Below are 12,225 nucleotides of genomic sequence, written 5' to 3'. Positions count from 1 at the left end.
AGGAGGCTAAAGAAATTTGGCATGTCCCCATTGACCCTCACCAATTTTTATAGATGCACCAGAGAAAGCATCCTATCGGGATGCATCCCAGCTTGGTGTGAGGACTGCTCTGCCTGAGACCACAAGAAACTTCAGAGAGTTGTGGACGCAGCTCAGCTCATCACAGAAACCAGCCTCCCCTCCATGGACTCTGTCTACACTTCTCGCTGCCTCGGTAAAGCAGCCAATATAATCAAAGACCCCTCCCACCGGGACATTCTCTCTTCTCCCCCCTCCCATTGGGCAGAAGATACAAACACCTGAAAGCATGTGCCACCAGACTCAAGGACAGCTTCTATCCTGCTGTTATAAGACTACTGAATGGAACTCTTGTCTGATAAGATGCACTCTTGACCTCTCAATCTACCTTGCTATAACCTTGCTCCTTTATTGTCTGCCTGTCTGCACTTTCTCTGTAACCGTAACACTTCATTCCGTATTCTGTTACTGTTTTCCCTTGTACTACCTCAATGTACTGATGCGATGAAATGATCTGTATGGATGACACGCAAAACAAAGTTTTGCACTGCACTTCGGTACATGTGACAATAGTAAACCAATTTACCACTTTGGTTGGCATGGATGAGTTGGGCCGAAGGGCCTGTTTCTGTGCTTGGAAGTGTACTGCCCTTCCTTCATTGTCGCTGGGTCAAACTCCAGGAACAGCCCCCCAACAGCACTGTGGGAGTGCCTTCACCACACATTCTGCAGCAGGGCAAAAAGGTCGCTCACCACCACCTCAGGGGTAATAAGTGATGGCTAATAGATGCTGGCCCTGCCAGTAATACATGCTGGACTCTGTTACCCTTGTTCCAGATGTTAAGCAGACTCTGCTGATCCTTGCCACAAACGTACCCTTCAGAACATTAATGCAGAGCATCACTGAAAGCAACATCCAGTGTTTCCTGCCTGGGGGTGCAGTGTCAGCTGTGGCTTGGTGGGACCTTCTCGGCAGTAGGTTCAGCCTCAAGTTCTGTGGCAGAGACTCGAGCTCAGAGGCCCAGAATGTTGTCCCAGCACTGCACTGAGGGACATTCCACACCGGGGAGTCCCACAGTGCCAGAGGTGCTGTCTTTTGGTTGAGGCATTGAGCTGAGGTGCCACCTCTGCCCTGGCCTGGAGATTATCAGCTCATTGTCTGTGGGAGCTCACCAAGAGCAGGGGTTGGCTGCCAGCTTAAACCAGTGACCAAACGTGAAAGGCATTCTGGTGAGTGTGACTCTGAAAGTGTTTAGTGATCAAAATCCCAGACCTGAGGGTGTGTGTCAGGTATTGACGGAGGGTTGGGGACGGGGTTGAAGGCAGGGGATTTGATCCCAAGGCAGTCTTGCGTCCCTCTCCTCTCCCTGGCTTCTTGGTGCGATCTGTGCCTGCAGCTCCCTGACCCACCGGGGCAATGTCCGAAGGGATCCGTGTGTCTGTCTTAGTGACTAATGGGTCCTTTCTTCCGTGATCGGTGGACCCCTCGGGATCGCATGTGTCGTGGATGGTGAAGATGCGATTCTGCTCTGAAGTATTGAATGTTCGTTTAGCGGGTGTTCTCTGCTGTGTTGTGTGTGCGTTCAGTGGGTGTTAGCATTATTGCTGTAGTTCTGTAGATGCTTAGTTGCTTCTCTTTTCTGTATTAGTTGTAGTATTTGACACTGGTTGTCCTTTTGTAGTGCTTTTAGCTAATAAACGTTTAAAATAAAAAAAATGGGTCCTTTCCCTTCCAGCACATGGCCATCCACGGAAATGAAGCAGCCAGGAACAAGTACGAAGCATTTGTTCCTGCCTATTACTACGTCCCGACGTACAAGGACTGCCAGTGAGTACTGAACTCCAGCCAGAGCTGCTTCGGTGTGTCTCCTGATTGGACTGCAGACCGGCCAGAGAGGTGGTTGGGAAAGACACGGAGAAGTGTCCAAGTTGTAGGTTGTACGGCAGGGTCGAGTCAAGCAAGTCGAGTTTATTGTCATGTGCACAAGTACACTGAGGTGCAGGTACAATGAAAAACTTGCTTGCGGCGGCATCACAGGCATGTAGGTACAGGCAACACACAGAATATAAATTGTACATAAGCTATACCAATACAGTGAAATAAAAAATACTGTGCAAAAGCAAGGCCTTAGTGCAAACAAAAACCAAAGACACAATCAGAGACAAGTCCGTGGTAGTGCAAGGGGTGTTCTGTAGCGTTCCATTACTGAGGGTTGTGCAGGTAGGTTGCTCTTTGTGTGTTCTTTTCAGTTGTTTGCAACAGAGTCCCCACACTGGGCCACTTGGAGAGCTCAGTGGGCCACCATGTTCCCAATGGGATGGGTTGACTAAGTGGGAAGGGAGGGAGTGGGAGGTGAGGGCAGCAGTGATTGATGAACCTACAATGGTGGGGAGTGGTTGAGAGAAAACTGAATGTGGGGGTGGGAAAACACGATGATGCTGGAGGGACTCAGCAGGCCAGGCAGCCTCCGTGGAGGAAAGCAGGCGGCCAACGTTTCGGGTCAGGACCCTTCTTCAGGACTGAAGATAGGAAAAGGGGAAGCCCAATATATAGGAGGGAAAAGCAGAGCAGTGATAGGTGGACAAAGAGGGGAGGCGGGGTGGGCACAGGGTGGTGATAGGTTGATGCAGGTAAGAGATAGTGATAGGCAGGTGCGGGGGAGGAGGGGAGAGCAGATCCACTGGGGGGTGGGTCAAAGGTAAGGAGAGAAAAGGAAAAAAAGGGGCTAGGAAAGGGAAGAAGAACTGAAGGTGGGGTTGGGATTTGAGAGTGGACTGGAGTGGGGAAAGGATGTGTGGGGGAGGGGATTGAATGCAGAGGGTGAGGGGGATAGAGGTCCATGTGCAGCTGAAGATACAGGAGCCTGAGGGCACATACCACCAGGCTCAAGGACAGCTTCTATCCCACTGTGATAACACTATTGACCAGTTCCCTTGTATGATGAGATGGACTCTGACCTCACAATCTACCTTGTTGTGACCTTGCACCTTATTGCACTGCACTTCCTTTGTAGCTGTGACACTTTACTCTGTACTGTTATTGTTTTTACCTGTACTGCCTCAATGCACTCTGTACTAACTCAATGTAACTGCACTGTGTAATGAATTGACCTGTACGAATGATATGCAAGACAAGTTTTTCACTGTACCTCGGTACAAGTGACAATAATAAACCAATACCAATACCAGAGGCAGTGGGAAATGGGACAGGACGGAGCTTTGGAGACAAAGGGACAACTTTGGAGATGATTACTGAACTTTGGCCATTGCAGGGTCCTGAGGGAGCAGTGGATACGAGCAAAGTACGAACGCAAGGACTTCAGCGAAGAGAACAAGCAACTGGCTTATGCCACCGGTATGATCAGTTTGCCTCATCCCTCATTATTTACTCTGGCAAAAGCAAAATCCTGCAGATGCAGGACAGCTGAAATAAAATGAAATACCAAATGTTGGAAAGGCTCAGAAGATCCAGCAGGGTCTGTGGGGAGAGGAACAGAGTTAACGTTTCAGGTCTTTGACCTTTCGCTTCAGAATCGTGAAAGTTGGTGATAAAATGAGTTTTAAGATGCAGAGCAAAGTGGGAGGAGAAAAGAAAACGGAAGGTGTGTGATAGAGAGAGAGTAAATGATAGAAGGAGCAATGAAGCCGTCTGAAAGAGGCTGGTGATAGAAACAGAAAAGAAATAAAAGATCAGGCTAGAACCGTAAGTGGCAGAATCATTGTTTGAAGCTACCAAAATGCAGGGGATGCTGGAAAATCTGAAATTAAAAAAAATGTGGAAATGTTTATTATGTGAAACATAGAACGTAGAACACTACAGCACAGTACAAGCCCTTCAGCCCACAATGTTGTGCCGACATTTTATCCTGCTCTAAGATCTATCTAACCCTTCCCTCCCACATAGCCCCCTATTTTTCTATCGTTCATGTGTCTATCTAAGAGTCTCTTAAATGTCCCTAATGTATCTGCCCCCACAACCTCTGCCGGCAGTGCGTTCCACGCACCCACCACTCTCTGTGTAAAAAAAAACTTACCCATGACATCCCCCTCATATCTTCCTTTAATAACCTTAAAATTATGTTCGCTCATGTTAGCCATTGTCGCCCTGGGAAAAAGTCTCTGACTGTCCACTCGTTCTATGCTTCTTATCATCTTGTACACCTCTATCAAACAGTTGAATTCATTCTTGAGTGTGGAAGACTGTGTGCTGGGCCCAGTCAGGTGCTGTTGCTTCAGTTTACAGTGAGCTTCACTGGACAGTGCAGGAAGCTGAGAACGGTGAGATCAGAGCAGGCGTGTGGTAGAGAATTAAAGTGTGGCCTTGCGCTGAGCTCAGTTCCCATGGGGTCCTCCTGGGCTTTGGAGCAGCCGTTTCGGGCAGCAGTTAACCTGTGTTGGTGGCGGACTACGTTCACTGGCTGGTCAGGCAGTCTGGCACACAGTAATGGGGGAAACATGAACGGCGTCCAGCAGTTCAATACCCTGATCAGTGACCTATAACAGAAGGGGAACCCAGTGGGTGCAGAGTAACAGAGAGATGGGACTCAATGTTTGATGCAGATGTAGAATGAGAGGCTTTGTTTTTATTTGCTGTGTGTACATTTTCTAAGCCAAGCACCATTGATCCTGATGACCAGCTGTATCCCCAGAAGCCTCCTTACTTTTTACAAATACAGGAGGCCATTTGGTCTATCGTATCCATGCAGTTTCCTAGCAGAGCCATCCCAACAGTCCCACTTCCCCCTCTCCAGTAGATTGTTCTCCTCACCTGCCCCTCAACATCCCTATGCTCCCGTTTGCCGTGAACTTGCACTAAGTTGTGACTTACAGCGACCCTGCACGTCTTTGGCGTGTGGAAGGGAAACCAGAGTACCTGGTGGATACCTGTGCGGTCACAGGAAGAACGTGCAAACTCAGCGCAGAGACAGCACCCGAGGTCGGGATTGAACAGCAGTCATTTCACTAAACCCCGTCTCTCTCACTCACCTGCCCTCGCAAGTGGATCAAGAGGGTGCCTCAACACCACCATATCCAGAGACAACACTGTAGGCAATAAATATTGACTTCCCAGTGAAGAGATGAAGGAGTAGCTTAACTCGTGGTTGGAAGCTGGGAAAATCCTGTCAACTGACCACCACCCTCCAGCAGCCAGAGCGGTGACTGATCTCAGGGTCTCAAAGGCCCAAATGTTGTGTTATTTGTTACTGCGTTTTCTCTGAATTGATTCTCCTTGGCTGATTGAGCTGACACAGAGTGGTTCAATATTTTTAGTCGCAGCTTTTAAAAGCCGCAGTCTTATCAGAAATCAGGCTTGCCCAGCAGTGTGACTGAAATTAGCACGGTTTTTGTAAAGAGGAACTGCATTCCTAAGAATTACCACATGATACTTACAAAGAAGTGCGTTCTGCAGTCAAGTAACTGCCTCACCGAGAGGCTTCGGCCTGGACTTTGTGGGATTGATCCCACTGCGGAGTTTCCAAACCAAAAATTTCCAAATCCGGCAAGAAAATCACACCTGTCCTCAGTCTCCCAGTGAACCCTCTTAAACCCCCTACCTAAATCCCCTCTCTGTGCTCTGTAAACTCATGCTTTTTCATTTTAGCCCTCTCTCTCTCTGTCTCTCTCTCTCTGTCTCTCTCTTTCCCCCTCTGTCTCTCTCTCTCTGTCTCTCTCTTTCCCCTCTCTCTGTCTCTCTTTCCCCTCTTTCCCCTCTGTCTCTCTCTTTCCCCCTCTCTGTCTCTTTCCCCTCTTTCCCCGCTCTCTTTCCCCTCTCTCTCTCTTTCCCCTCTCTTTCCCCTCTCTATCTTTCTTTCCCCTCTCTTTCCCCTCTCTCTGTCTCTCTTTCCCCTCTCTCTGTCTTTCTTTCCCCCCTCTCTCTCTTTCCCCTCTTGCTCTCCCTTCCAACCCCCTCCCTTCCTCCCCTCCTCGCTCTCCCTTCCTCCCCTCCTCGCTCTCCCTTCCTCCTCTCGCTTCCCCTTCCTCCTCTCGCTTCCCCTTCCCCCTCTCGCTTCCCCTTCCCCCTCTCGCTTCCCCTTCCTCCTCTCGCTTCCCCTTCCTCCTCTCGCTTCCCCTTCCTCCTCTCGCTTCCCCTTCCCCCTCTCGCTTCCCCTTCCCCCTCTCGCTTCCCCTTCCTCCTCTCGCTTCCCCTTCCTCCTCTCGCTTCCCCTTCCTCCCCAGCCCCACCACCACCAACTGTGACTCCAGCACCCGAGGTCAGGATCGAACCCAGGTCACTGGAGTGGTGAGGCGGTGGTTCTACTTGTTCTGCCACCATGTCCCCTTTAACCCCGCACCGGGAATGGCCCAGCCCGCCACTGAGTTCAGGGGCCCATTGAGGACAGATAATAAACTGCCAGTGGATGTCAACGCCTGTGAAGGAAAACAGGTGTAGGACGTCCCACAGCCGGTGGGGTAACCGTGCTGTGCGAGCACTGCTGGCTTTTCTCACGTGAAGTAATATTCCTGCTGTCTTGTGCTTCCTCCACCAGGCTACAGAGAAGGGTTTCTATGGAAACGTGGCAGGGATAACGGCCAGTTCCTGAACAGGAAGTTTATCCTGTCAGAGGCTGATGGGATCCTGAAGTACTTCACAAAGAATGACGTAGGTCAAGTCTTGTATGGGTTTGTTCCTCAGGGATTGGGACGGATGTGGGGGGCGGGGGGGGGAGTGGTGATGATGATCAGTTCCAGGGATCCCATTGGTCGGAGACTCTGGAGTTCCTCTGGAAACACCCAGTGGGTCTGTGGGATGAGAAACAGAGTGAACGTTTCAGGTCGAGGACACTCCGTCAGAATCGAAACCTCAAACTTTAACTCTATTTCTGTCTCCGCAGAGACTGCCTGACCTGCTGAGTGTTTCTGACATTTTCCATGCAGGATTTCTTTGTTCCCTGGGATTCGTTCAGAATACCAGGCAGGATAATTTCACACTCACGGGATATCCCACTGATTGCACATTTCACACTGAGGTACTTCAAGCCTAGGCTCCTGGGAAGGTTCATCCAGCACCTCTCAGGGTGTCCAGTCTCAGTCCAAAGGGCACGGATTTGGGTCCTGTTCCAGAGAGACGAACATCTACTCCAGGCTGACATTCCCACTGCGGAGATGGGGAGTGCTGCACCGTTGGAGGTACCGTCCTTTGGACTGAACATTAACTCAAGGTCCTGCCTACACTCTCAAGGAGCATGAAGGATGTGGGAGCACTATTTCAATCAATGGTTGGAGGAGCTGTTTCTTTTCTACCCTACTTCCCCTAACCACCACCACAAACTGACGTGCTGGAGACTGTTTATCTCTCCACCAACGTGACAAAACAGATCATAGAGTCATTGAAAGGTTACAGCACAGAAGGAGGGCAATCAACCCCTTGTATTATAATACAGACACCCAGCCTAGTCCCGCTCTCCAGCACTGGCTCTGTGACCTTGCAGACTGAGTGCAGTTTAAACGTGACAAGGATTTCTACCTCCACTGCACTTTCAGGCAGTGAGTTCTAGAGCTCCCGTCCTCTGGGCAGGGGGGAGAAATATTCCCCACCTCCCCTTTAATTTCCATCAATTACTTTAGACCGTATGATATAGGAGCAGAATTAGGCCATTTCCCCCATCGGGTCTGCTCCAACTTTCAATCACTGGGGTTTTTTTTCAACCCCATTCTCCAGCCTTCTCCCTGTAACCCTTAACCCCCTTACCAATCAGGAACCTATCAACGTCCACCTTAAATACACCCATTGACTTGGCCTCCACAGCCCATGACAACGAATTGCACAGATTCACCACCCTCTGGCTGAAGAAATTCCTCCTCACCTCAGTTTTAAAGGGACGTCCTTTTATTCTGAGGCTGTGCCCTCGGATCCTAGGCCCTCCTACTGATGGAGACATCTTCTCCACGTACACTCTATCCAGTAGGTTTCGTTGAGGTCCCTCCTCATCTTTCTGAACTCTATTGGGTCAGGCCCTTGGTTTTTGACTCCTGTGTTGGGGGAAATATCCTCCTATTTACTCTTTGGACTCGTAATTTTATAGATCACAATCACGTCTCCCTTAGCAACGTCAATGCAAACCAAAATCGCCCAGTTCCCCTTCTCCACCCTTCAAAATCTGGAGACTGGCTGCCATGAAAGAACACATCAGAAAGTATTTAATTGGCTAATGGTTTTGGAGTGACCGAGGGTTGTGGCAAGCACCATGGGCTCCCTTCCTTCCTGAATGACTTCAAGGGTTCTGTCAAATTTACTTCCCCCGGCGAAAGAAAAAGGACGAGTCATGGTTCCTCAAACCAATGAAAGTGTGAGGTCGCAACACAGGAAGTAGCAGGCTGGTGGTTCAAGCACGGGCAGCAGCCTTGATCTGTTGTCTCCTCATCCTCCACCCCTATCATAGAGTCATGGAGTTGTACAGCACAGAACAGGTCCTTTGGCCCACTGACACCACCCCGACCTTCACCTGTTTTTACTCTACTACAGTAATCCTACTTTATTCCCCTTGCATTCTCATCAACTCTTCCCCCCCCCCCCCCCCCACCAGATTCCACCACTCACCTATGCATTAGGGGCAATTTACAGTGGCCAATTAATCCACCACCCTGCGCTTCTTTGGGATGTGGGAGGAAAGGGGGACACCGGGAGGAAACCTACGCGGTCGCAGGGAGAACATGCAAACTCCACACAGACAGCTCCCAAGGTCAGGATTGAACCTGGCTTGCAGGAGCTGTGAGGCAGAAGCTCTGCGAGTGACTCTACATCTTCCCCAGTGCCTAACTCTTGATTTTCCCCACCCTCCTCTGGGTAGTCACCGTTGCCCTCCAAATGCCCCACCCCACCCCCACCATGCGGTGAGTCTTACTGTACCATCCAGCCCCAAAGTATCAATGACCACAGGCAGTTCACTGACGTGGCCGGTAGGGTGGACAGTGAGAAGCCTTTCCCCATAACGGAGACAGAAAACAGAGGGCTTAAAGTGAGGAGTAACAGGATATGAGGACGAATATTTTCACCCAGAGGGTGGTTGCAATCTGGAACACAATGCCTGGGAAGATGGTAGGGGCAGCCACTCTCACAACATTTAAATAGAGTATCTGGATGAGCACTTGAATCACCAAGGCTTAGAAGACTATGAACTAGAGAGATTCCACACACACACACACACACACACACACACACACACACACACACACACACACACACACACACACACACACACACACACACACACACACACACACACACACACACACACACACACACACACACACTAACTGAGTGGTCCTTCCTTCAATCCGAACATTGTGGTCCTGATGGAATTACTCTTTGCGTCTTTGGTTAACGTTGTGAGGTCAAGCAGAAGATCACGTACCCTGCCTTCCTCAACAGGCTAAAGAGCCCAAGGCTATGATTAAAGTGAGCAACATCAACGCTACCTTCCAACCAACCAAAATCGGAAACCCCAACGGCCTTCAGCTCACATACCTGAAGGACAACAGCACACGGAACATTTTTGTTTACCATGAAGAGGGAAAGGTGAGTGATAGAGTCACACAGCATGGATACGAGCCCTTGGAGATAACTGTTGAGGGAGTGCAGGGTGTGGGGATGTGGAGGGGAGAGACACTGTGGCCCTTTATTGGACGCAGAAGGAGTTGGACAAGGAGGGAGTGGCTGGATCTTGGGATGGGACTCAGGAAGCAGAGGATCGGATGATCGAGGGCTCACCATCCGTGGCAACCATCAGACACCCATTTACAGTAATCCTGCACTAATCCCATTTTATTCTCCCCAGATTCCCAACAACTCCCCCCAGATTATACCACTCACCTAACACACTAGGAAGCAATTTACAGCAGCCAATTAACTTACCAACCCGCACGTCTTTGGGATGTGGGAGGAAACATGAGCAAACCCGCGCAGTCACAGGGAGAACGTGCAAACTCCACACAGACAGCACCGGAGGTCGGGATTGAACCCGGGACGCTGGAACTGTGAGGCAGCAGCTCTAACAGCTGCGCCTGTCTGATTCTCTGAAGTCAGGCAGGGAATCAGAGAGCGTTTGAACTCCGCAGCAGACCCTGTTTCCTGAGTGGATACCAGAGGGCGTGCATTTAAGGTGAGAGGGGGTAGGTTCAGAACAGATGTGAGGAGTACGTTTTTTACTCAGAGAGTGGTGGATGCCTGGAATGCGTTGCCTGATAGGGTGGTGGAGGCAAATTCATTGGGGGCTTTTAAGAGAGACTTGGATAGGCACATGAAAGAGAGGAAAATGGAGGGATATGGGCAACCTGTAGGTAGGAGGGATTAGCTATGTCGGCACAACGTTGTGGGCTGAAGGGCCTGTTCTGTGCTGTACTGTTCTATGTTCTATTTGAATTCCAGCATGTAGATTGCATTCCCCTTGTGTGTTTATCAATGGTGGGGTCAGGAGATTCTGTTGGAAAGGCACATTATGAGTAGATCTGGGTTTGGATTGCCCAACTTGCATTTATGTAACTCCAAGGCCATTTGTAGAGGTGCAGTCGGTAGAAAGTGAGCCCCAAATAAATAAAGACTGAGTTTTATGGAACATCTTTGAATAGGAGAGGTCAAAGTCAAGGATCCTGGAGCTTGGGAGTTAGATGGTTGAAGACTGGACCATCAATGGTGGACCAGGCAGGCACAGATGACTGGAGCCAATCGAGTGGAGACAACTGGGGAGGGAGTGCAGGGTTTGGGGATGTGGAGCGGCCCTTTATTGGACGCAGAAGGAGTTGGACAAGGAGGGACTGGATGGACCTTGGGATAGGATTCGGGAAGCAGAGGACCGGATGATCGAGGGCTCAGCAGAATGTTCCATAGATTCAGAGAGATGTGCAGCGTGGTAAAAGGCCCTTCGGTCCAATTCATCCGCACCGACCAAGATCCCAATCCAAGCTGGTCCCATTTGCCTGCGTTTGGTTCATATCACTCTGAACCTTTCCGATCCATGTACCTGTCCAAATGTCTTCTAAATGTTGTTATTGTACCCACCTCTACCACCTCCTCTGGCAGCTCGTTCCATATACCCACCAGCCTCTGCATGAAGAAGTTGCCCCTCAGGGCTCTTTTTAACTGTTTCCCCTCTTGCCTTAAACCTATGGCTTTAGACCCCTTTGCTCTGGTTCTTCATAGTTCCTGCAGTGATTTTGAAGTAAAACTCCTGTTGAAATATTAATTGAGAATTTGTGCTGATTGAACCCATTCACATCAACCAATTAGGTCCACTCGAAAGCAGAGTTGGAGGCTGCAAATGAGACTCAAACCCACAAGGGGGGAAAATGAAATGCATATTAAAGAGCTGATTAATGCATCTAGCATAATCTTCATTTAATGAGTCTCCCCTGCCTCTCAGTTTCCCTGTAATTAAAGTTAATCACTTTTCCCTCTCTCCACCCATTTAACTCCATACAAGGGCAACATATAATATGACATTAGTTGGACTGTAAACTTGAGCAAAGCCTCACTGGGTTACCTGGGCTGTTTTGTGCTGTAGTTCTATGTGCTGTGTACGATCACATGTATAATGCATGTCATAATACAGCATGGAAACAGGCCCTTCAGCCCATCTCATCCATGCTGACCATGACACCCACCAAGCTAGTCCCATTTGCCCGCCTTTGGCCCATGTCCCTCTAAACCCCTCCTATCCATGTACTTATCAAAGTGTCTTTTAAATGTTGTTATTGTACCTGCCTCAAGGACCTCCTCTGGCAACTCGTTCCATATACGCACTGTCCTCTGCATGAAGAAGTTGCCCCTCAGGTCCCTTTTTAAACCTTTCCCCTCTGAACTTAAAACCTATGCCCTGGGCGATAAATGCTGGTCTTGCCAGCAACACCCAGACCACGAAAGTTAATAAGTTTTAAAAAAGTCTCAAATTGTTCATGTACTACACTCCCAAAGTGCTATTTCCTGAAAGAAATCTATTGTCTATGCATTTGAGGGATTGAACGCTGACTACTCCTAGGCTCTACCCTGGGAGACTCTTTCATAAACCGACCATGTGCTCATGGAGGTGTTTCTTTTATCAGCGGGTTAGTTTTAACTTTACTGCCTTCAAGAGTAGGGCTGTGTCCTTTGATTTGGTAGTTCCAGGGAACATGAAGCAGCTTGTCATGTTTGTTGTTATCCAGCCCCTGAGAGACGGCAAAAGCATGTGGTCTGCCAGTAAGAACACGCCCAATCTGCATGAGCGCCCAGTG

At 49.4% G+C, this 12,225-nt stretch overlaps 1 protein-coding gene across 1 annotated transcript in view; it reads left to right on the top strand.

The window, feature by feature from the left end:
- LOC127585625 (arf-GAP with dual PH domain-containing protein 1-like) overlaps positions 1 to 12,225 on the top strand; it is a 51,450-nt gene that overhangs the window by 19,793 nt on the left and 19,432 nt on the right. Inside the window, 4 exon segments of the mRNA XM_052043235.1 lie at positions 1,755 to 1,846; positions 3,291 to 3,373; positions 6,507 to 6,619; positions 9,389 to 9,535. Coding sequence (XP_051899195.1) covers positions 1,755 to 1,846; positions 3,291 to 3,373; positions 6,507 to 6,619; positions 9,389 to 9,535 — 435 coding nt within the window.

The sequence above is a fragment of the Pristis pectinata genome, chromosome 33 (assembly GCF_009764475.1).
Source record: "Pristis pectinata isolate sPriPec2 chromosome 33, sPriPec2.1.pri, whole genome shotgun sequence".
Taxonomy (NCBI): Eukaryota; Metazoa; Chordata; class Chondrichthyes; order Rhinopristiformes; family Pristidae; genus Pristis; species Pristis pectinata.
The sequence above is the reverse complement of the archived record's forward strand: the minus strand, read 5'-3'. Positions and strand labels throughout refer to the sequence as shown.